Source organism: Apiospora kogelbergensis (genome assembly GCF_038363985.1).
Source record: "Apiospora kogelbergensis strain CBS 113332 chromosome Unknown utg000002l_segment0_segment0, whole genome shotgun sequence".
NCBI lineage: Eukaryota > Fungi > Ascomycota > Sordariomycetes > Amphisphaeriales > Apiosporaceae > Apiospora > Apiospora kogelbergensis.
In genome coordinates this window covers 993,807-1,016,715 of record NW_027117419.1, presented here as the reverse complement: position 1 = coordinate 1,016,715, position 22,909 = coordinate 993,807, and the positions used below count along the sequence as shown (strand labels likewise).

Genomic DNA, 22,909 nt, shown 5'->3' with positions numbered 1-22,909 from the left:
TGCCGGATTTCGTGCCCTCTGATGAAATCAGAGGGTGATGAAGCAAACATACCGTACGTCTGCAATGGTCCAGGTATCACATCGTCGTAAAGACGGGTATGCTCAGGCAGCCCCCATGCGAATAACGTCTCGTCGTCAGGATGGACTTTCACAATCTCTTGCTGAAGTCGCAGAAATGCCTTTTTGCCTTCGCCGTATATAAGCGGCAAATTGACATCGAAGATCCCCAGGAGACAGTAGGCTTGGTCCTCAATGCGAGTGGTTTTTCTTTTGGCAGCCCACTCCATTCTGTGGGCTATGCAGACATGATCAAAGCGACCGGTAGACAGAACGGACTGCTCTATTCCGGTGTAGTTGTGCAATTGAGCCGCGAGGTCGACCTTGGAGCCCAGGTACGCCCAAGAGGAAGAGTAGAACCACACAATTTTGGGAGCAATCAGCTCTTGCAGCGTCCAACCACGTGAGAACCAAAAACTCTCCCCTAGCCCGTCGAGGTCTGTAACGTCATCCAGATACGCGTAGCAGACTTGGGCGTTTTGGTACCAACGGAACATAGAGTTGATGGCCTCGGACAGCTCAGCCGTGCTTGTCTTGTCGATGCAGCAACTATAGAGGCTGTTAGTTATAAGCGTCCTTAGTTTGCCCAGGAGCCCTGAAGTGTTTACGTGTCAACCCATGCCCAATCCAAACGATCCTTAAGAGCTTGCTCGCAGCAGAACTTGATCTTGTCATAGCCTTTGCGCAACACGACGTCTGGCATTGACATATGCTGAAGGTCACATTCATCCTCTCTCCACCTATGCGAGAGGATCGCGTACTTCTCGTCGCTGTCGCCGGGGAACTCATGGATCTCCAGCGTTCTTGTATTAAGCAGCCGCATGGTGTTCGCTTTACTTCTCTATTACAGGTTGGTCATGTGGGAGGCGAGGAAGTGAGAAGTGGTGTTCAATTAAAGGGTTGGCAAGTTGGTTCGAGATCAGGGCGAGTACAGCCGCCACAATGCTCAGAACTAGACACAAATGGGGCGAGTGAGGCTTTCAGACCCTGGCAAAGTAAACTTGACGATGGCTATGTGGGCGATTGACTCGATAGTGAAGGAGGAAAAGCAGACGAGGCTCCCCTCAACTAACCAAAGGACCCCCAAGTAAGTACAACGTTACACAAAATCCTGAAGGCGCTGACGAGATTGACTCACAACCCAGAAACCCTCCAAGATAGGCATTTGGAATTTATTGGTAATACAAGGCAACCCTGAAGTGATTTAAGCATGACAGGGTGTTTACCATACATTGGATATATGCCGAGGAATGGTCTAACCCCCCTTCCTATGTCGAAATATACAGCCACACTGGGAAACAGCAAGTGTTCAAAAACTCGGTAGACACTGGCCTCACTTACCATCGCCCATCACTCTTCAACGCATGCTCGATGTGGATAGAAATCTAACTACACCGATACAACTATATACCTAAATTTTATTACACAAATTGTTGCAATTGCTGGAGGGATACTTTTCAATGTGGAAGAGGAAGCCGTTGGTCTTGCATTAGCCACAATTGAATAGAAAGAGTGGCTGAGAGGATTCACGTGGGCGGCTGCAACTGATGGTCCAAGCTCTCAGTCCTGACGTCCCTCAACCATCCAAGCTAGCTACCGACGAATTTCCGCGGCCCGGGCGAACGCAAAACCCTCGACGACGACACCACCTTCCTTCTTCCCCCAGCTCAATTGAAGGCCAATTGAACGACCCCCGAACCACAAGATGCGGCGGACACTGCGACTCCTGGCCGACGTCAAGCCGGCCGCCACCCGCTACCTCAATGCGGGCAACCCGACGGGCCTGACGGGCCTGTACACGGCCACATCTCCACGCTCGACCCTGCTGTACCTCTACAACACGACGCTCGAGAAGATCCAGAAGGCGCCCGAGACGTCACTGTACCGCCAGTCCATCGAGGCCCTGACCAAGCACCGCATGTCCATCATCGAGGCCGCGGAGCCGCCGGGACACGCCGAGTGGGCGGCGCGGGCGCAGAAGATTCTCGAGCAGCACCCGGACGGCTTCAAGATCGAGAACCGGGCCGCGCGTGACGGCGCCCGCATGCAGGTGGTCCAGCGCGGCGGACAGACGTACATGCTGCGCCACGCGCCCCAGGAGAAGGACATTCGCAACGAGGAGTGGGACGGCGAGATCGACGAGGGCGCCGAGCTCGAGGGGCCCCGCTCCGAGGCCGAGCGCGCCGACCAGGAGCTCATCTTCGAGCGCCAGCCCATGGACACGGGCAAGAAGGTCAAGTGGGAGGCCGAGCCCCAGTTGACCGCTGACCAGTACGTCCCATACAATTTTACATATCCTATATCCGAAATCATGGGCCAGCAAACAACGAGTAGTGTACTACGATTTACTAATGTGGGAATTTCTCTCTTCTAATAGGGTTGAGGAGATCGAGACGAAGATTGGTGCTGGTTTGATCGAGGAGGTCATTGAGATGGCACAAAGCGAACTCAAGCTCGTGGACACGATGCTGGAGGCCAAGGTGTAAGTTTCCTATTGTCCCACATAACATGCAAATGCATGTACTAACGTCATTTGCAGATGGGAGCCCCTCGAGGAGAAGCCAGTCGAGGGCCAATGGACCTATTTCGAGCGCTAGGAAATATCAACATGAACGTTGAGGCTAGCTGGAACATTAATCTGGGCATCCTGGCCACAAGGCAGTGTACAGTATGACGGGCCATTGCACATAGAGAGGGCTTCGCTAGATGAGATGGACGACAAAAAGGCCCTTGATGGCTGGGCAATAAGCATCCACACAAGCCAGTATCATGGCCTGACCCCAATTGTGATGTGACTCTTCGTGATCTATGTCCCATCTCTTTCCTAAGCTGCCGATTGGGGTCCAAGATTACCCAAATTCAGTGGTAGTTGAATGGGGCTATCCTTGATTCATAGAAGAAAGTACTGTAATACAGCTTTCTTATTGGCATCGAGAGCGCGAGGCTTTGTAGGTGAGTATCATAAGTTGGCTGTTTAGGCTGTGGGCCCCACTTTGATAAGTTTCTTGTTGGTGCATCACTCACAATAAATAACCGGTGGAAACTGCAGTAAGTTTGTGCTGGCATGATTTTGTGCCAATAATTCTTTCTTGATTTATCACTCAATGATGCCTCAACTTCTCAATGCCGCTGAAGGGCTGCATCTTTGGTGTTCTCTAGGGACGCCTGAAGAGCGGGACGAGCCGCAGTCTGCATTAGCGCATTGGTCTTGTCGTCCAGGTTCTTTCACTCTCTCACGAGCCAATGCCAAATTGAAGCTTCTTTTTGCATACGACTCAACCCCTGGTTCCTAAGTAAACGGTTTACTCTCTAAGGGAAGCGCGGGATAATGCAGCTCACAGGAGGTCAATGAACGATAGACCAAGCTTTCATTCATTTACACAAGAAACCACTAGGATTGGAAAATATGAGTGGCCCATTTGCCCTTCCTATACCAGCCTATCGTTTGGGCGCCAACAAATCGCGGCGGACTAAGCGCAGACGGACAGACGTCGAGGCAGAAGATGGAATCACAGATGATGATGCCGCCAGCAGTGGGCGTGGTGCTGGTGGAAGCAACAACCGCGGGGCAATATTCACTTCCACCCCGTCTGGGACGCAGTCATCATCGTCGTCTAGACGACACGTTGACTCTATTAACCCGCGATCCTACTCGCCAGATACATTACGCCAAATGAGAGTGGCAGGTCTCGATCCCGAGGAAGAGCTTCCGTCTCAACTTTACCCCAAATTTCCCCACAAGGCCATCCCTTTCACCAACGAGTTCTCGCTCAAGCGAGGAGGCAACAGGAAGAAAGGTAGGAAGGCGCTGACTAGTGGCTCGGAAGCGGATGTCGATACGGATCTATCGGACCATCCTGGCAAAGACGAGAAAAAAGAACACGGCAATGGCGGCGAAGAGGATGGGATCCAGATGAACTCGGCACGAATGACGGCCACCAACACAGCAGTAGCCCTCTTGCACAACTTACTATACAACGGCGACATCCCCGGGGCCACGCGGATCTTTGATATCCTCACCGGAACCCAAGATTTCGATCCTCGGGCGCAAGGCTTCTGGGAACTTGGCCTCGAGATCTTGTTGCGGGAAGGCGAGCAGCAGCAGCAGCAAGTTGACATCATACCCGATGTCGAGGAGGAGGAGAAAGCGGATGAAGCAATAACAATGATTCTGCGGCCACGACCGGACTACTGGGACTGCTCTGTGGCCAACCTCGGCAGAGTCAGGGAATACCTCGTGGGGTTTATTCAACACTATCCCTACGACCAGCACCGGCCGCACATGACCAGCGCCTTACACTTCTGGCCGAGGCTTTTCGACATCGAGATGCACAACCTGGTGGCCCAGCACGAGAGGGCCATGCGCAGGCGTAAGATCGCGGAGGACAACGACGAGGACGACAACGAGGACGGTGGCGACTCAGAAGGGGACAGAAGCAGCAACTCGCTGCCCGGCCATCCCTTTTCCGACGACGATGAAGAAGGCGACGACGATCAAAACGGAGAGGACCGCGAAACCCGCCGTCTCCGCCGCCGCGAAGACGCAAGACAGGCGCGCCGCCACCGCGCGCGCGACAGGATCCGCGCCCGGACGCGCGCCGCCGCCGAGCAGCTCGCCGCGCGCATGGACCAGCAGATGGAGAACCGCCCCTACGGGACGCACGGCGAGCTGCTGCGGCTGCGCGGCCTGCTGTCCCTGGTCGTCGGCGAGCTGCACCTGCCGTACTCTTTCGTGGAGAAGGTGGCGGCGGCGCGGGACGAAAACAGCCAATCGAGGAAACGGCGGCGACGAGGTTATGGTCCGCCGAAGTCGATGCGCAAGTACGCGAGGACGGAGGCGGAGCGGGCGGCGAACCGGCTGAGGGAGGCCGAGATGGAGAAGGCCCGGCGCTTCTTCCGGAAGATGCTGGAGCGCCCTCCTATTATTTTGGAGGACTGGGTGCATGTATTCGCAAAAGGCGATGATGACGATGAAGATGAGGAAGATGATGATTAGGGTTATTCATGCCCCGAAATTTGTATAAACACATATAGTAGTATAGTCGCTAGTGCTGTTAAAAAGTGCACCATATCACCAAAATATCAACAGACCAAGTGAGGACTTAGAACTAGTTTTCTCGTTGGTTCATCTGTGTGATATCTAGGAATACAAACTCGTCTAATTCAGATAACTTTGCGCCATCCAGGCCAGGCCTTTTGTACACTCTCGTGAAGGGAGCTTCTGTGACTTCCTTTTTTCGAGCCTCCTTTCCCTCTTCTCTCTCCTCGTTCTTTGCTTTTTCCTCTCTCTTTGCTATCTAGCTGATGAAGCAGAGGCAGCCCAGCCCCAGGTAGAATACGAACAAGGGGTATACCGCGATGCCGACCCGGTTCTTGACGACGCCGCTCCCGCCCAGGATGCTGACGCCGGCCGCCAGCGACCACGCAATCAGCACGATGTAGACGGGTATGCGGACCACGACGGGGATCGAGAGGGCCGAGAGCAGGGCGGCGATGACGAGCGGGAAGAGGGTGTAGCCGATGATGCAGACACTTTGCGCAAAGGATCTATCGTAGGGCAGGGTAACTGATTAGCAAACGCTGCGTTTTCGCACTCTTTCGTTATATGTCAGTCACTACTCACATGTTACCGCCCAGCAGCTTGATCTGCAGCGTGACGACGGCCTCGCCGATCCAGACCATGGCGAAGACACCGCTGAAGACAACATCCTTCTGGTCGTCCTTGGCGCGGAAGCTGAGCAGCAGGCTGAGGAGCAGGCAGAAGATGAGGGGCCCCCACATGTCCCAGTCGCGGAGGCCGGGGCTCATGTTGCTCTGGTTGAGGAGGGCCTCGGGGTCCATGACGCGGCCGGCGAGCCCGGCGAGCTCCTCGCGGGCGCCCGAGAGGCCGGCGCCGCGCAGATTCGCGTAGACGCCGCGCAGGCCGCCGCCGACGCTGCCGCCCTCGGCGCTGTCGAACATGGTGCCCCCGAACAGGTAGCGCGGGTACAGGACCTCGCGCATCTTGGACCAGACGGCCAGCAGGTCGCGCCGCAGCGTCTCCCACACCGTCTCGTCGATCGTGTTGACGGGCGCGCTGCGGTCCTCGCCGCCGATCCGCGACGTCCAGCTCTGCTCATTGAGGGCCGGCCGCCGCCTGACGACGACGAGGTGCCGATGTTGCCTGTCAGGGGCTGGCGGGATTCGTTGCGGGCGAGGGGATCATCGAAGTCGTTGAGGTCGGCTACAGGGAGAGAGGAAGAGCAGGAGCAAATTAGCTTGGTCCCATGGGTGTCAAAACACTAAAAGTAAGATTATAACCGTGTCGTACCATCATCGGGGTCAATCAGATCGTCCTCGATCTCGGGGCTTTGGTATTGGTGATTCGACGTGGAAGCCATCGTGGGTGGTTGTGGCGGTCTTGGGTGCGAGGATGAGAAGTCCAGTGGGTTGGAGTATTTGCTGGTCGTAAAGATATCAAGAGATTTCTGACCACACTGCCCAGTCGAGAGTTATCAGAACGAGTTGCCCTGTAAGTGTATGGCGGCTTAACTGATTGAATGGAGATGGTGACAATAGCAGCCTCTCAACCGCAACTTTCCACGTTGCCTCGTTTGGAGGTTGACGCAGCTAACAGGGATCGACATGGTCCAAGCTCCTTTGCGTGTGTGATGCGACAGCGTCGATTGATGGCAGCTACGTTCGTTTAGTTGACGAGGTACGTACCCTCGACCCCTGGAGTGCGATATCTCTCTATCCACCGGCTTCACCATTTTCACTTTCCATTTCGGTTCCGCTACAACTCGGTATCCAGGCTTGAATCTCTTCTGTCTTGGTTGCTTGTCTGTTATGTGTTTTTACTGATAAACACTAGGGTATCTAGACGCCACCCAACACCGTTGCCATATGAGCCAGTAGATCGCGTTTTAGGATTAGAAAGGAGTGTGTATATCGTCGGCTTGAACCGGCTTCCAACATCACCCTCATTACAGCCCATGTACTATCCAAGACATTCTTACGTCTTTCCCATTTCGAGATGCAATTGCCAAGTGCTGCCTTACATCCAGGAGCAGGGCACCCAATTTCCCATCCTTCTTTTTCTCTATTCCAATTGTCATAATCATTAATAAGTAATCTGGCTGGCTCACGGCAAAGTCACAACTGTTCGTACAATAAAAAAACAAATCACACCCATTTACTGCGGCCATCGGTAGGAATATGCAGGAGGTGGACCGTCCCCAGAAGTCGTGGTTTGGGTAGTCGGCACATTGCCCTGCTGTGGCTGGTAGTGCTGCGGTGGCGCCGTTTGTTGCTGTTGCGCGTATCGGGCCGCGGCATCGGCCCATGGCTCATGGGACTGAGGCGCATACGGCATGGGCCCAGACGACGACCATGACGATGCAGCCTCGTGCGTGTACGATCCGTACCCCATGGCCTGGTGTCCAGGTGCTCTCCCGTAAGCTTGCGATATCCCGCTGCTGACTCGACTGAAATGGGCAGATAGCGATGAAGCTGTGGCCCCATGAGGGTACCCATCCATGCGAGCCCAACGAACTGCCGCTTGGTTCTCGGGCCCACTATACTGTGATTTTGGCGCCGATGGATCCCAGATCGGGATCCCATCAGGTGGTTGCGCCTCGCCCTGCGGCACGCCCCGGCTATGGTCCGCGAGGGTGCCGTTGATGCCCACTATAGCCCACGCAAATACAGCCACCTCGCGAATCGAGCTCATTAGATCGCCCGTAGGAGGGCCGCCGACCTGTTTTACGTGTTCCTGCACAGGCATATACTGTGGCAATAGCGGTGGTCTGAACTGATAAATCTGTTCCGGAGGGTACTGCGGGTTGATCGGCCGGGCGCCCCAGGGCGCCGCGAAGAAACCGTTTTGATATTCCACCGGCATCAATGGGGGATGGAGCGCGGGCATCATCGGGCGCGCTTTGCGAAGGATAACAACCAGGCCGTCTGAGGTACAGGAAACCACGGCCTCCAGTTCAAAAGTGGGAATTGGCTCGTTCCGTCGACGTCGGTGTGCATTTCGAGGCGGCGAATGGGGGGCTGCTTGCGGGTCCACAGGTCTTTGCTGTCTGTCAGCCTCGGGAGCACCTGGTGTCGGGGCAGTCAGATGAGTTTGATGTCCCTGGGACTCGGCCATCGAAGAGGATCCGACAGTCGACGTGGCAGATGGGTGGGAGTGAATAGACTGCAGTATTTCCGCTTTCGATGGCCCAGGGCTCAATGACTCCGCCTTGATATGGGGTTCCGCTTGAGGTGCCTGGTCGATGTCCATCGGGCTTTGGCTTGCCGCCGCTAGTTGTGCACCACCGTCAGAGTCGCTACTGTCCTCCGAGTCCGATGCGTCGTCGTCGTCGAAGTCTTCCTCCCTTCGTGGGTCTCGGTACCAGAACCGAAGATAGGCGATCGAGTCGTTGGCTTTAGCACTCTCTAAACAGTTGATCGCATCCGCCCAGCAGTTTTGATCGATGCACTCATAGAAACTCTTGCCCTGGAGCTGATCGGGGCTCACTCCGAGGATTGAGGAGACAGCGTTAGTAGCGAACATGACTGTGAGTGTTTGCGTGAATCGATTCAGGATCAAGGCGGCCCTCGGCTCGCGCTCCATCGGCGGCATCTTGAATTTAGGCGAAAGATGTTCCAGCATGTGGTAACGCGGGTCTCTTGGCGAGCTTGAGAACAGGCGACGGACCTGTGGCGCCTCAATTGCCCGCCCTGATATGGGTTAGAAAGCACGGTACATGGGGGGTGATCAGATCTGTTCAACTCACGTTCGCTCCTTTCTCCTCTCCTGTAGATGCTCGTACAAGCCACGAGGACATCGTGGACGACAGTAAAACAACACTCGCAGCTGACCCATTGGCCGTCCCGATTCTGAACACGGAGATAGTGAAGAACCGCGGCTTTATCTAACAGAACCCCTCGGCTGTGTATCGAACGAGCGAAGGGAACCTCATCAGGGTGAAAGTAATCGAAAGAAGATTTGCCCATAATCTCATGAGGTTGATAGCCTAAAATATCGGCAATAGAGTCCGATGCGAATAATATATTGGCATCTCGGGAAAGATCTAATGGGCGATTCATATGATCAGCTTATCGGTCTTACATTATATATCCCTTGGAGGAAGAGTTCGTGAGGCGCAGCAACATGTCGGGGTTTACTGACTGTGAATGGTCATAAAAGTGTGCTCCATCGAAACTGCTCGCCGGGCGATTCGTCTTCACCGGGCAACGTATTTTGGCGGTATTATTTTGCTTGTTTTACACCACTCCAGGTGTTTCCAACGGCGCTTTCTAGTTTCGAGGCGAATTCTCGGGCAGCGTCGGTGCTCCCAAGCGAGGTTCGAATTTTGAGTTCCGGGAGCTTCCTCTAGTAAGGACCCGGCTGAACTGATAACCTTCGAGTCCTGAAGGACATCAGTCTCCGGTTTGAATATGGGAGTCCGGCAGAACCAAGAGAGGGATTTCGAGCGTGTGAGCCACTGGGATGTCTCTGTATAGCCGAGTACTGTGCCACATAGATCCCGCTGTCGTTGCCGGGTGGGGAAAGGAGTCTCACGAGGTTTCCACGGGACAACCTGTGTGGTATCCAATTGTGGCCGTGGGAGATTTGGATGCGCGGCAGTCTGCAGGGCGCCCTGGTGGTTTCGACTATGGGGGGCTTTCCGTGGACGTAACACAGTTAACCAGCGAGTCGTTTCGTAGGTATCACAACACCTCTTGGCTGCTCGGCTCGTTGCAGAACGCGGTGAATGAGGCGGGCGGTGCCAAATTATGGGCGGGAGGCAGGAATACCAGACGAGAAGGTATGGCGTCGTAGAATGGCCCGGCAGGTGCAGGTAGACAGCAGACACTGGCACGGGTAGATGTGTAAGGGTCAGGTGGGCTGGAATAAGCAATTCACACAACGGCAGAACAGCGTGAGCAGGAACTACTGTGGTTAAGTGTTGCGTAGTAAGTAGTTGGTGATCAGTGGAACAAAAAGTCGTTTGAGCCCAGCGAGTACCGAAATCAGCAGTCAGCTAGAGCAAGCAGGCAAAGTAAATAGTGGGACAGGGCGAGACGGGAGATGGTATCTATTGAGTAATATGAACTCAATGCGGAGGACTTGTGTAGTTTGTTGAAAATCAGCTTCAGGGAAGATGCCTGTAAGCGAAGGCGTGTGGGAGGAGATCGAGGTTCTGATCGAGGGCAGAGAAGAAGTGCAACTGCAAATGGCACAGACAGGACGGGACAAACAACCGGGACAAGCGATATATGAGAAAGCGAGCGAAGTAAGTCTGAAACGAGGAGTTGTCTTTCCTCTTAATAAGAAGGTGTCCCGGTCTCCTCTTGCAAACAGCGTTGCCAGCTTATTTGCCAAACGGAGACTGCATCCTGTAGCCAGTCATGGATTGTAGGTATGGATATCATGTATCGTGTGCGTGCGTCCAGCAAGTCGGTCGAGTAGCAGTTCGTTACCCGCCTGCCAATGTCTGAAAATGGATGGGAGCATGGATGAGAATCCTGGCAGGATGGCAGCAATCCGATACTGTACTGGGAGACAGCACGACAGGCTGGAGACGACAGGGTGACAGGGGACGGTAACAGAGCGACCAAGCTACCAAGCACTTTGACGGAACCCATCACCCATGGAGGGACGCTAGTCGACGCTGTCTAGGCCGTTCTAGGGTAGGGTACTTACCCCAAGGAGCCCAAGCTGTTCCCACATTCCCAGTCCCGTCCAAGGGTCCCTCCACCAAGCCGACGTTGCTGATTATTGAACCCCTGTGGCTTGTCGACGGGGGGTTGGCGGCTTTCTTTACCTTACCTAAAGACTCGTACGTAGGACACATGTAAAGGCATCGCTCGGCAGGCACAGCGCGGTCGGTGATGTCAGCGCATGCAGACCGACCTCCCTGCTCCTCAGCCCGATTTCTCTGCATGCATAACAACATACGTGTATGCAGAGCGAAGAGACTCATGTAGGGGAGGGAAGGAAAAGTCCGTATGTGCATCGCTGGCATCAGCAGAAGGGTCACGGACTTTTGGCCCACCAAGTAACAAGGTAATGTCGACAGACTCTCGACTGCCAACTCTCGATCCAGAAAAAGTAGAGAAGGCCCCTATGTATCGATATTGTAAGCGGAATCGGCAAAGTCGACGCACACAGTGCAGCAATGCCACGAGAGGCACACCTTGTCCCGTTATATCTATCATACGTTCCAATCCACTTGCCTACATGTTCTCCCCTCTTGGCATGGCATATGTGTGCAGATGCAGGTGCAGGCTGCTGGAGAGAAAGATAGTGGGAAGCGTTCTCCTCTGCCTCCGTAAACTTAACGGTCAACGGGAATTAAGTTATGGCATGAACTGTTGGTCCCTCCCGAGGATTTGCAGTGCTAAGTGGAAACAGTCGGATCACCAACGCCGTTAACATCCATAGTGCTGCAACGTCGGTAACGGAATATTTGAGCTAGCTACACCTAAATGCCGACTACTCTTCCAGAAAAGTCATAGAACCCATACAATTCTGTTGACACGAATCAGAATGGAAATTTGCAATCGGCCCAAAGCAATCCGCTCAGCCGCTATTGATCAACCCGGACCTCAACAACAAAATGTCTCTCCCGCCTGCCGCCAATAACACACCATGGACTTAGCAAGACGCCGAGCGTAATTAAGAGACTGGTTAATAAGTGCCGGCCGAGCTCAAGTGGGCTGCTGGGTACCCTATCCGTGCCTATGTAGCTATCTGGACTCACTGGAGACTTCGGGTTGTTTTCGCTCTCTCCAAACGTCTTTTACTTACGACGACGGAGCAGATCCCGTGAGATCTCATTCGTCCAAATCTCTCGCGCAGGGTGGGAGTCGCGCAGGTGGGATCACGCACAATGCCGGCCCCCATATGGTGGCTCCAGTCGCAATGATATCAGAAGACGGGCCTTTGAACTGTTTTGGCAGAGCTTGCGAATCGACCAGGGCTCGTCGGACTTTCTACTTGTTGGGGCATGGCTCCTGCACCGCGTGCCGCAGGGGTCGCACACAACATGGGAATTTCGAGTCCGAAGCAAAAGACCCATTCTGCTTCAATGGCGAACCAGGTTTTCGGGATCGGCGTCTGGGATGAATTTGGGCCTGTGAGGAAATGGCCATGAGGTCTGCAACTAACCGATGCGGGATTGCAGCTCGCAGTTCATTTCCTTGCCTGCCGGTCAGGAAGCCGGCTGCGTTGTTCGAGTTCCGATGCTTTGCAGGCAATGAATAGGAGACAAGCCCGGGCAGGGGTAGTCACTCGGCAATATTGTCGCGAAATTGCTGCCAACAGAAGGAAGAGGAAGTAAGAAAAGGCAATCGGCATCCGACTCTCATGATGAGTAACTAGTGTGGATGTCAGTTCACGTATGCAAGGCCGTTCTTTTTTGACAGCTAGGCTCTGACTCGTGCGAGTGCAGGCCAAAAGCCGAACCGCCGACACAGAGCAGACAGAGGTTACATGCTGATGGATGCTGATGGATGCTCAGTAGGATGCTGACGTTGCTGGCTAAACTGGGAATTCGTGTTCAACTCCGATGCTCGCTCGGCCTACATATCAAGCTACCTCATAATGTAGCACCATACCATAGGCGGAAGCACTGTGGGATTGTTTAATTGTGAGCAAGTTCCATTGCGATTGGAGCTCGAAATGACGGAATTCAACGGTCGGCCTTTTGACGTTCTCCGAGTATCCCACTAGTTAGTGGGTGCCGTTCTGGAACGAGAACGACATCTCCTACCCATGCACGCCTCCCTGCGTGCCTGACGGATTGACAGGCCGGCTCGGTCCCGACTCCCAACTCGTCCACCCATTACATAAGAGGACGGCCTTAATAATCTCACGAGTCGCTTTGACAGCAACAGCTCGGAAGATGTTCGGTTCAGTATTAATTCCTCTGTTGAATTATATACAGGCCTATTCCCATACGGTCCATGACAATTGCTGGCCCATATAGCATCTAAACAATATGATAACCGTGTGCTGGTTCTGCCCGGCAGATAGGTGCAGCTTGGAGTCGGTGTTCCATCTACTAGTCACACAGTTGTAGTTTATGTTAACTTGAAAATATCGCACACAAAAACACTGCAAGTATAGGAAGACGTAATCAGACGACCGTGGACGGACATGGGGAAGCTGGATCATTATTACCAGGCCCGTTTGGGTAATGTTTTGCTGCGATCATTTTGATATGTTTGATGACGGTCCAGTAGACAGTCCAGCTGCCAGCTTCCAATGCAGCGAAGTTGTTGATCATAGTTGTTGTATATACCGGAGACCCTGTATGTAAAGAATGGGGCACTTTGTGTGGCCAACGAGCGATGGGGGGCGATGCACAGGGGACGGGAAAATGCCGATCATCGCGAGCGTCTGATTGGATGAGGCGATTCCTGTCACTTTCCCACGCTATCACTGTTTCGACGTGCATGTGGTGTAGCGCAGCACAACTTTGTTTCACTCGGCTAGGTGCTGGCTGCTGGCCCAACAGCCAATACCCTATTGCACTTTCTTCAACCTTCATGTAGCTCGACGACCTAGTCGTCGATCAAGCTCGCGCAATCATCCCAAGCTTCTCAATTCGTCCACCGAAGCAGCACCCCCTTGCCGGCTTGCGGGGGCAGGCGGCAGGGGAAGGGAACAGTACCGGGCAGCAGGGATTTGAGAGCAAGATAGGTGCTGTGCGGCGATCATTGCCAGCTCTTTCACCTGGCCATTATGGACGGGCGTCCAGGAGGGCGTCGTTGTCGTGGTCCCCCGAGCTCACGTACGGTACTTGGGATCAGCCGTGTAACCCTTCGGCACTGTTACACATCAAGGGGAGGTATGCAGCGGCAGCCCAGCTGCTTCACCGCGAAATGCAGATGACTATGGCGGTAAACCCCTAGACCCTCGACCCAACGCCGGTTCTGATCAAATTCTCCAATGTATGGCTCAAATTGCCCTGTATAAGCTGACAAGGGGCACAATCTGGCTGACCGTCTCCAGCCCGCTGATTACCTGCATCTAAACCATTTATTTATGTGTTCTGCCCGCGAACTCGGTACCATATCTGGGAAATCTCCCGCTGCCAAAGCGTTTTTTGCTGCGTACGCAATCGTACGCGAGCTATCTATGTAGCTATGTAAAGTTCGTACCCTAGGCTAGGCTAGAGACGAGTTCCACGCGCGTTGAAGCCTGCATTAATTAACCCATGTCCCATTACCAAACCCCTGTAGAGCGTTCCGGGGAAAGGATTAAGGTTCGTCGGTGACATTGCCGGGGCCCGGAGCGCGCGCACACCTACAATTCGCAAGCCACGGCAGACGGACAGCCTTGCCCGGATTCAGACTTGTGCGATAGATAGGTATTGGTAGTTTGGTGAGTGTGCTTGTGTTGTTGTTGTTGTGCGTGTGTATGTGTGTGTACGTCCGCCCGCGACTGCCAAGGCGTGCATTCTCATCACTTCTCAACAATCCTGCGTCGCACTGGGAAACGGTCAATCCGATTCTAGGCCGGAACGAGAAGCCTGGCACCTGGGGGCCTGGGGACGATTTTGGTCCAGAGTGAGGGTTGGTTTGGGTTCCGTAGCCTTGTGCCGTGTTCTCATACCAGAGCTCATACCTCCGCATCCAATCCCGCACCTGCGTCTTCTACAAGCATTCTGCAAGCAGTATGTTTCAAGCCTCTGAAGCCACATTTCCGAGGGTGTGTCTGTGTGTAATGAACACTTCAAAAGAGCAAGGTTGCTAGCCCTCTAATGGTGGTCGCCTAGTAGTAGCTAGATATTACTTCTTCGGGAACTGACGTACTGCGCGCATAACCTCGTCCTGTTTTTTTCTCAATCTCGATTGCAGGCAAGTCTTAATCATTTTCTGAATAGACCGACCATACAGAATGTTTAGCTGGACATTGTAGCTGAGAGGCTTAGATGTCCAACAAGGACGTGCCAAATGACGGAGATTAATGCAGCTGACGATGCCTGACCATTGCCAACAACACGAAGTTTCTGGGCACACAGTAACATCACACGGGATCAAGCGAAACACTGACACCTTCTACTGATACGCGCATCGGAAATTATAGGCTTCCATGATCGTGGTGTTTGCACACAGGTCAGTGACTGTCATATGACCTGGAAAATGGCGGTATCAGGACCTAAGAAGCAGGAAGCAGCCAACACCCGATGATCTATCACTTTGCGTTCTCCTCGCTGCTCGGGAAATTCCGTCCATATGTATGAGAAGGCTCCTGCGACTTGCATTGATGCAGATGCGCAGGATACGTCGTAGCTCCTGGGCGGGAAGTACATAAGCGCAAGGAGACCGTCGGGATTCTGAAATTCGAGTCCCCAACGGACCCACCCCCACTTGCCAGCTTCGAGCTCGGGGTGCTTCAGCGGTATCAATTTCGCCAACTCTTCTCTATTCTCGTAAGACAGCGTTTTAAATATTGAATGTTCGAAATACCTGACAAACTACAACTGGCAATGTGCACAGATTCCACGTGCAAGAGGATCGACGAAAGGATTATGAGGTTGAGCTTAGCGAGAGGCGGGTTTACGACATCTGCCCCCACCTTCCGCCACTTTCCGATTTAATTGGAGTTGCCCAAGCTCACACCCACCCCTGTTGATTTAGACGAGGCTGCAGGTGCAGCTCCAGACTAGGTACGGTACCGAAGCAGCGTACCTCCCAAGGTTACCACAACATCAACTCAATTGGAAGTTGAGTCGACTTGTGTACGTGTTGCGTGTAGCGTGGCGGTCTGGATATAGCGAACCTCCAAGCCTCTTCTTCTCGGGACTCGCTTCCCGACACACCCATTCCAGGCTTATTATATCCCCACCCTGAGGATTCCACGTTCAGGGATCACTCACATTCGTTTTCGGGCTGTTGCGACGGCCATTTGGCCACTCCTGAAATTCAACGTGCAGAGGGAGTGAAGACAACTGCGCACTAGTGCAGCGTGCTAATGCATCGCGGCCTGCCCCCGTGGACGACTTGAATATTCTCCGACAAAGTCTGGACCTGGACCCTGGACAACAGCTGTCTGCCCGAGACCTTATTGGTCGACGCATTGGAGTTGGCTGTGTTCTGATGGAATATGCATAACACGCCTCCAATATGTCTCCTCCAGTAGTAACTCAACACAACGAATGGGATCTTCCCCGTCTGAAGATATCCATCGGCTTTGAAGTATGTCATATCGCGTATTTTGTATGTCGTTGCTGAAACATATTTGTACTGACATCGTCGATCGCGGCAGGATGATTTCCAGTACCTCTCGAGCACAGACAAAGATACAGGTCAGTTGCTGTCAAGGTCGTCGTCGTAGAGACTATTGGTCGTTAGGACATTCACTCATCACGCGCTTGCAGAGTTTTTCGATGTGAAGTTCTTCCCGTATCTGGAAGCCGGCGAAGACCCCATCTTTGCTGCAGTCAGCAAGAAGCATGTGAGTTGAGCTGTATGGCTAGCCTGCTGCAATGTCTGCCAATGTCTGACTGATGGGATGGCGCATAGATTGTGGTATACCGACTTTCAAGTGCAACAGTCCCACCCTACGAGCTCATCCAGCTTCTACGGGACGACGATGTGAGTCACTATGATCCGACATAATTCCACATCTGGAATACTGACACCAGTCCCAAGGAAGATGCTGTGAACTGCAGCTGCACGTGGAGCAAGGATCGTGAGACTGATATCCCCTATCTCTGTGTGGCTGGTTACGACGCCAAAATCAAAGTCTATGATGTCTTTAACGGCACGATAGCAAAGGTACGACCGGGTTTTGGGTGATCACAACGGACGTCGTAGCTAACACTCGTACAGACACTTGTTGGGCATGGCGCAGTAAGTCTCCACAAAGGTCTCGATTGGCATTCGCTCATGAAGTGTAGGAAATCAACGACCTCGTCACTTGCCCGACCAACCCGTACTTGATCGCTTCTGCATCAGATGACACCACGGTGCGCGTCTGGAGTCTTGACCTGGCCGACGAGAACCAACCGTGTGTATGCATACTAGGAGGCGAAGGCCATTCTTCTGGCCTACTAACGATTGTGAGTAGAGACCCCTATTGGTGAAACCTGAGACTCCCGCTAACTGAGCTAGGCTTTCCATAATTCCGGCAAATATCTGCTCTCTGCTGGCCATGATAACTGCGTGTGCTTGGTATGTCGCATGCCATGCTCCTGGCTTCACCCCTTTACACATGCTAACGTAAACACTCGCCAGTGGACCCTGCCAGATCTGTCGACTAGAGACACTGGCCGCAATCCGGTACCGCCAATAGTCGTCCACTATCCACACTTCTTCACGTCGGAGGTCCACGGCGGCATTGTCGACTGGTGAGCATCCTGAACATCACTTTCTGCCTCAGCTAACGTTACTGGCAGCGTCGCATTCTTTGGTGACCTTGTCCTGTCGCGCGCGTGCCACGAGGATGTCATCGTTCTCTGGCGTATTGAGGGCTTCTCGTCTCAAGATCCGCCGCCGCCGGCTACCAGTGCGCCAACTACGAGCGATACCGAACGTTTGACTCGCTCTGCATTCGCCCCAGCAACGGCCTCGGAGAACCCACCCCAGTATACCCGACTGGTGCAGTTTCACACACCTGGCAGCGGGCATCAATTCTACATGCGGTTCAAACTCTTCCACATCGTGGATAAACATCCCGTCCTGGCTTTTGCCAACGCACACTCGACCATCTTTTTCTGGGACTTGGCCCGGCTGACTGGTTACCACTCCTTCATGGCGGAGCTGGATGACCCTAATAGGGAACACCCGGTCCAACGCCCCAGCTGGCTCATGCCCGTGCAGCACCGGCAGAAGGGCGGGGGCGACGCGGTCAGCAAGCTCAAGGACGCCGAGGACAAGGACTCGGTGGTGTCGGGCCGCACCGGCAGCGACATCGAGGGCCAGGGCAGCCTCGGCAGCCACTACTCGGACGAGACGCTCAAGAACTGGCATTCCCGCTACGACATCAAGTCGGTCGAGACGGCTGTCGTGGCGCACTACTCGAGCGGCATCTCGGTGAAGGACTTTATTGGACGTCAAGTAGCCTGGAGCCCCGAGGGCGAATGGTGCATCGTCGTGGGCAGCAAGAACCTGGCTTTCGTGCTGCAAAGATGGCAGAAGAATATCAAGGAAGAGAAGAAGTGATGGATCTTGATTAATTTCATGCCTGGCAAGATAGCCATTAGACAGATGTAGATAGATATGGTGCACGGCAGCAAGCATTGATTACGCCAAAGGCATAGGATATGTTGTATATTGGAAGTATGATGTATCTGCTCGTAATATACACTTACTGCTGTCGTCGAATAGTTTGCAGTTTGGTACAGAATTAGGTAAACGAAATGCCCCTAGCGAAGTTATTGCTTACTCTTTTAGGCAAAGTAACTTGTCATCTTTAACCTCAAGACGATGGTTCAAGGTGCTTTGCTGCGACGAAGGGGGTTCTTGGAAATAAAGGGCGCATTACAACATCTCCAGACTTGGCAGCGTCAACTGCAAGAGAAATTATATGTAGTCGAGACAGTTGATCCTTTCATATTGATGACACCGACTAACTACTTGTAGACGCGGATGGGTATTAACATAATAGCGTCTACCAAACACCACCAAGTCACTCTAAATCTTCTAATCGTCAAGCAGGCCAGCCGCCAGGGCCTCGTAGTCTTCAAGGGTATCCGGCATCTCGGCGACCTCGATGACTTTGCCGCGCTTCTTCTTCCGGGCCACCTCCGCTTCATCCTCGGACTCGTCCTGGAACCACTTCTTGGCCTTCTTCTTGGGTGGCTCATCATCGTTTCCATCGTCTCCGTCTCCATCTCCACCCGCCACGGGCAAGGACCGCAAGAAGGCAAGCGCATCCTCCGCATCCTCCGCAGAGCCAAGTTGTGCCGCCGCCCTCTTCTTGTCCCCGCCGGCCGCCGGCTCCTCGCCGGCAAGTTCGGCGCGCTCGCGCTCCTTGCGCTTGGCCTTCTTCTCCTGGCGCTTGGCCTTGGCCGCGGCCTTGTCGTCGTCGTCGGCCTCGCGGACCTTGCCGGCCTCCTCCTCGACGAAGCGCTGGCGCTGCGCCTCGGCGGAGCCGTCCTGCTGGAACTCGTCCTCGCCCGCGAGCTCGTAGAGCGAGTGCGCGTTCCCCTCGTCGTCGAAGACGGTCTTGGTTCCCTTGCCCTTGAGCTTGAGCATCTTCTTCTTGCTCTGGATCATCTTCTCGCGTCGCTTCGAGTCAATGACGAGCTCCTGGCCGCCGTGCACCGTGATGACCTTGCCGCGGACGTCGCCGTCGGCCGGCTTGGGCGCCGCGGCGTCCAGCTCGGCATCGTCCAGTTGACGCTTCACGGGGAAGAACTCGTCGTCGGACGCCTCTTCGGGTCGGAGGTTTTTGTAATGCGCAGACAGGACATCTTGGTTTCTACAATATCTGGTTAGCGCCTATTTTCTTGGACATATCTTCCTCGCCGCGGGGCGTGGGGAACTTACTGTCGCTCGAACATCTTGTCGTATTTGGTGCGCACCTCCTGCTTGTTCTTCGGTTTTGCCCCTGATGCGTCTAGTTCGTCTTCGGAACCGCTAGACACCTCGGCTCTTGAGCGGTTCTTCAACTTCCGGACGTCTTCAGGTCTCGGCATCTTAACTTGGGGCATCTGCGGCAAGCCTAAGCTCTTCGAGAACCCCTCGAGATCCAACGCACGCAGATCAAAGACATTCTTATCCTTTTGCAAGCTGATGGAACGGGTGTAACTGATAAAGGCCTTCTGGGCAAGGTCTGGGACGTATTAGTAGACGGAATACAAACAGGGCAATACTAAGACGCTCACATTTCAGCTCTGTCGAGTGGAACACTTGATCCTGAATCTTCGCCGTGACGGAGGTCTTCTTGTTCTCCTTCACCGAGATCTTCCCGATCGGAATTTTCTTCTGTTCGAATCTCTCAATCATTCCCTCTTCTTCGCTCGGGTCGAGAAAAAGGACGGCCTTTCCCAACTTCTCGTTACGCGCGGTTCTTCCGACACGGTGGATATAAGTATCGACGTCTTCAGGCGCATCGACCTGCACAACCCAATCAACCGAAGGAAATCGACTCCTCGGGCGCACACATCGGTAGTGATTAGACAAGAATGCTCGGCGCGGAGGAACCTGCGGTTGATCTCCATACGAGCAAGCTGCTTCTGCTTGCCGTGTAAGTGTAGCAGCGGGATACCAGGTTGCATGTGACGGAAGGATTCGTAAATAAATCGGACTTGCTTTCCACTCGAAGCAAAGACGATCGTTTTTGTTTTCACATTGCTTCGGATGAAGCCCCATAATGTGTTCAGCTTCTCGGGCAACGGAACGACCAAGTAGTGCTGGGTCAGGCCGACCGGGGTAGCTGAGGCGGCCGCTTCGTGCACCGAAATATACTCGGGGTCTTTCAGTGATAATCTGGCCAGATCCGACACGCGCTTGCTCTGGGTTGCGGAGAACAGGAGTGTCTGTCTCTCCTTGGGCAAATGTTCCACCAAGGCGTCCAAAGCCGTCTTGAAACCCATGTCGAGGGTTCTATCGGCCTCGTCTAGGACGAGGATTTGGAGGTTCGTCACATCCAGGCCGGCGGTTTGGTCCAAATGTTGCAGCATGCGTCCAGGCGTACACACGAGAATGTTCATGCGCTCGAGTCGGTCGGCCTCTTCCTTCAGGTTCTTTCCACCTATCACCAGGCCGGCGGAAAAGCCGTGGTACCTTCCAATCTTCCTAAGCACCTCGAAAATTTGCACTGCCAGCTCTCTTGTGGGCGATATGATCAAGGCGCCGAGGCCGTCGAGTGAGGTCCATTGGGCTCTGTAAAGCTTCTCTAGCACGGGCGTCAGGAAGGCAAGCGTCTTTCCAGATCCAGTCTTCGCGGCACCCAGAACATCCAGGCCCTTGAGCGCCAGAGGAATGGCTTTCTTTTGAATGTCGGTAAGGTTCTCGAAGTGGGAGGCGTCGAGCCCTTTTGCCGTTTCGCTGGACAGAGGGAGGGCTGAGAATTTGTCGTAGTCGGCGGTCTTGGGATCGAGCTCGTCGACTCTCTGCTGGAGAGACGCAAGGGTTTCTTGGTCTCTTTTGCGCTTCAATGTCCTGGCGTCGGTCTTACTCAGTGTTTTGGAATCTGTTTTGCCATTGCTGCTGCCCTGTTTCGCCTTCTGCGACTTCTGCGGCCGAGCCGCATTTGTTTTGGCAGCGGGCATGGCGACGATCTCGATTGGGCGAACCGGCGATGGCCAGACGCTGAAGTTCCGATTTGCTCTGGATCAGCGCACTGAGGTGCTCGGATTAAACGGACAGGGCGGGGAGTATCAAGATCAGATTTTCATTGGTACTGCTGTCGCTGCAACTTCGAAATAGCCTGCGAGATGCGTTGCGACGAAGGATACCCACGGGAATTTTTTGAGTGGGGCTAGAATTCTGCCAGCCAGCAGGTGGATCCAAATGCCCATTTTTGGGGGTTCTCAGAAGTACATCAGGACAGCGCATTTCACCGCCTTTGCCCTGTTTGCTTCGTACTTTAACAGCACTAAACAACCCGATATGACTTGGACGGATTTACGAGCAGGAGCATACTATACTGCCTACTCACGTTAATAGGTCTTCCCCGCATAGATTACCCATCAAGGTCCTGCGTTGTCGCACATTCGGCGCTGCTCACTTGTCCGGTCCAAGATCGATGCCAGCCAAGCCCATGGACTTAAGTTGACCGAAGCCCGACTAGGCCGGGGGTAACACCAGAGACGACGAGCCTGTGGAATATCCCGATATGACGACAACAAGGTATACTAATGTAGTGAGGGACACAGAAATCAATTTATAAGCACCTTGCTACTTGCCATTCAACTATATAAAAGGACTCTAAGATAGTCCTCAAGCCATCGTGTCCCCTCATCTATGCAGTCTTCGTATAAGCGACCCCTTCGTACTTGCACTACTTGTACTACTTGCACCTGTTCGCATTCACACGAGAACGTAATTCATATCTAACTTAATAGATTGGACTTTCTCTCTTGTCACGTCCCTTATCTTTGAATATACACACATATATACATACATATATACATACATATCAACCGCCGACATGTCAATCTCAGACTGCTGCCTCAAGGGCTTCAAATGGGAGGGCACGCCCACCGGCACTGATGGCAAGCTGGGCGCCAACGACGCCTACATTACGGGCAGCAACCCGGACGCGGCCGTGCTACTGGTGCACGACCTCTTCGGCTGGCAGTTCCCTAACGTGCGTCTGCTGGCGGACCACCTCGCGCAAGAGGCCGGGGTCACCGTCTACGTCCCGGACTTCTTCGGCGGCGAGAGCGTCGAGCTCCGCCTCCTCGAGGAGGAGCGCTTCGACCTCATGGGGCCCTTCATCGGTCGGAACACGCGCGAGATCCGCGAGCCCGAGATCTTCGAGTGCGCCCGCGCCCTGCGCCAGGCGCCGCTCAACTACAAGAAGGTCGGCGCCGCGGGCTGCTGCTTCGGCGGCTGGGCCTGCTTCCGCCTCGCCGCCAAGGAGCACGACCCGCCTCTGGTCGACTGTATTAGTGTCGGTCACCCATCCTTGCTGACCAAGGAGGACGTCGACGGCGTCGCGGGCGCCGCGGTTCCTATTCAGGTCCTGGCTCCCGAGAAGGACCATGTCTATACGCCCGAAATGAAGCTATACACGTTCCAAACGCTCCAGCAACTCGGCGCGCCATTCGATTACCAGCATTTCCCCGTTGTGGAGCACGCGTGCTTCATCCGCGGTGATCCGAAGAGGCCTGGGAGCGCGCGGCCATGGCGCGAGGCAAGAATGCTACTGCGGACTGGTTCAAGCAGTGGCTCCAGAATGCCTGAAAGGAGA

At 54.0% G+C, this 22,909-nt stretch overlaps 8 protein-coding genes across 8 annotated transcripts; 4 read left to right on the top strand and 4 right to left on the bottom strand.

Moving 5' to 3' along the window:
* Positions 1-661: 661 nt before the first annotated feature.
* Positions 662-880, bottom strand: PG998_003209 (heterokaryon incompatibility protein-domain-containing protein; the record flags this gene model as incomplete). Its single annotated transcript, XM_066870027.1, has 1 exon — positions 662-880. One exon carries the CDS (start codon positions 878-880, stop codon positions 662-664), a length of 219 nt encoding a protein of 72 aa, XP_066733777.1.
* Positions 881-1,762: 882 nt separating this feature from the next.
* Positions 1,763-2,654, top strand: PG998_003208 (ETC complex I subunit conserved region-domain-containing protein; the record flags this gene model as incomplete). Its single annotated transcript, XM_066870026.1, has 3 exons — positions 1,763-2,328; positions 2,435-2,539; positions 2,597-2,654. The coding sequence occupies 3 exons, from the start codon at positions 1,763-1,765 to the stop codon at positions 2,652-2,654; spliced, it is 729 nt and encodes a 242-aa protein (XP_066733776.1).
* An 809-nt stretch (positions 2,655-3,463) lies between these two features.
* Positions 3,464-5,053, top strand: PG998_003207 (uncharacterized protein; the record flags this gene model as incomplete). The annotated part of the gene is made up of 1 exon (XM_066870025.1): positions 3,464-5,053. The coding sequence occupies one exon, from the start codon at positions 3,464-3,466 to the stop codon at positions 5,051-5,053; it is 1,590 nt and encodes a 529-aa protein (XP_066733775.1).
* A 301-nt stretch (positions 5,054-5,354) lies between these two features.
* Positions 5,355-6,437, bottom strand: PG998_003206 (Protein YIP4; the record flags this gene model as incomplete). The annotated part of the gene is made up of 3 exons (XM_066870024.1): positions 5,355-5,604; positions 5,681-6,230; positions 6,368-6,437. The coding sequence occupies 3 exons, from the start codon at positions 6,435-6,437 to the stop codon at positions 5,355-5,357; spliced, it is 870 nt and encodes a 289-aa protein (XP_066733774.1).
* Positions 6,438-7,231: 794 nt separating this feature from the next.
* PG998_003205 (potassium voltage-dependent transporter) lies at positions 7,232-9,245 on the bottom strand (the record flags this gene model as incomplete). The annotated part of the gene is made up of 3 exons (XM_066870023.1): positions 7,232-8,766; positions 8,823-9,119; positions 9,218-9,245. 3 exons carry the CDS (start codon positions 9,243-9,245, stop codon positions 7,232-7,234), a joined length of 1,860 nt encoding a protein of 619 aa, XP_066733773.1.
* A 6,922-nt stretch (positions 9,246-16,167) lies between these two features.
* PG998_003204 (uncharacterized protein) lies at positions 16,168-18,207 on the top strand (the record flags this gene model as incomplete). Its single annotated transcript, XM_066870022.1, has 10 exons — positions 16,168-16,239; positions 16,310-16,349; positions 16,422-16,498; positions 16,567-16,638; positions 16,696-16,821; positions 16,876-16,896; positions 16,944-17,105; positions 17,158-17,217; positions 17,281-17,393; positions 17,442-18,207. The coding sequence occupies 10 exons, from the start codon at positions 16,168-16,170 to the stop codon at positions 18,205-18,207; spliced, it is 1,509 nt and encodes a 502-aa protein (XP_066733772.1).
* A 480-nt stretch (positions 18,208-18,687) lies between these two features.
* On the bottom strand, positions 18,688-21,263 carry PG998_003203 (ATP-dependent RNA helicase dbp4; the record flags this gene model as incomplete). The annotated part of the gene is given in 4 exon segments (XM_066870021.1): positions 18,688-19,468; positions 19,537-19,822; positions 19,875-20,140; positions 20,152-21,263. The coding sequence occupies 4 exon segments, from the start codon at positions 21,261-21,263 to the stop codon at positions 18,688-18,690; spliced, it is 2,445 nt and encodes an 814-aa protein (XP_066733771.1).
* An 881-nt stretch (positions 21,264-22,144) lies between these two features.
* On the top strand, positions 22,145-22,902 carry PG998_003202 (uncharacterized protein; the record flags this gene model as incomplete). The annotated part of the gene is given in 2 exon segments (XM_066870020.1): positions 22,145-22,811; positions 22,823-22,902. 2 exon segments carry the CDS (start codon positions 22,145-22,147, stop codon positions 22,900-22,902), a joined length of 747 nt encoding a protein of 248 aa, XP_066733770.1.
* Positions 22,903-22,909: the final 7 nt, after the last annotated feature.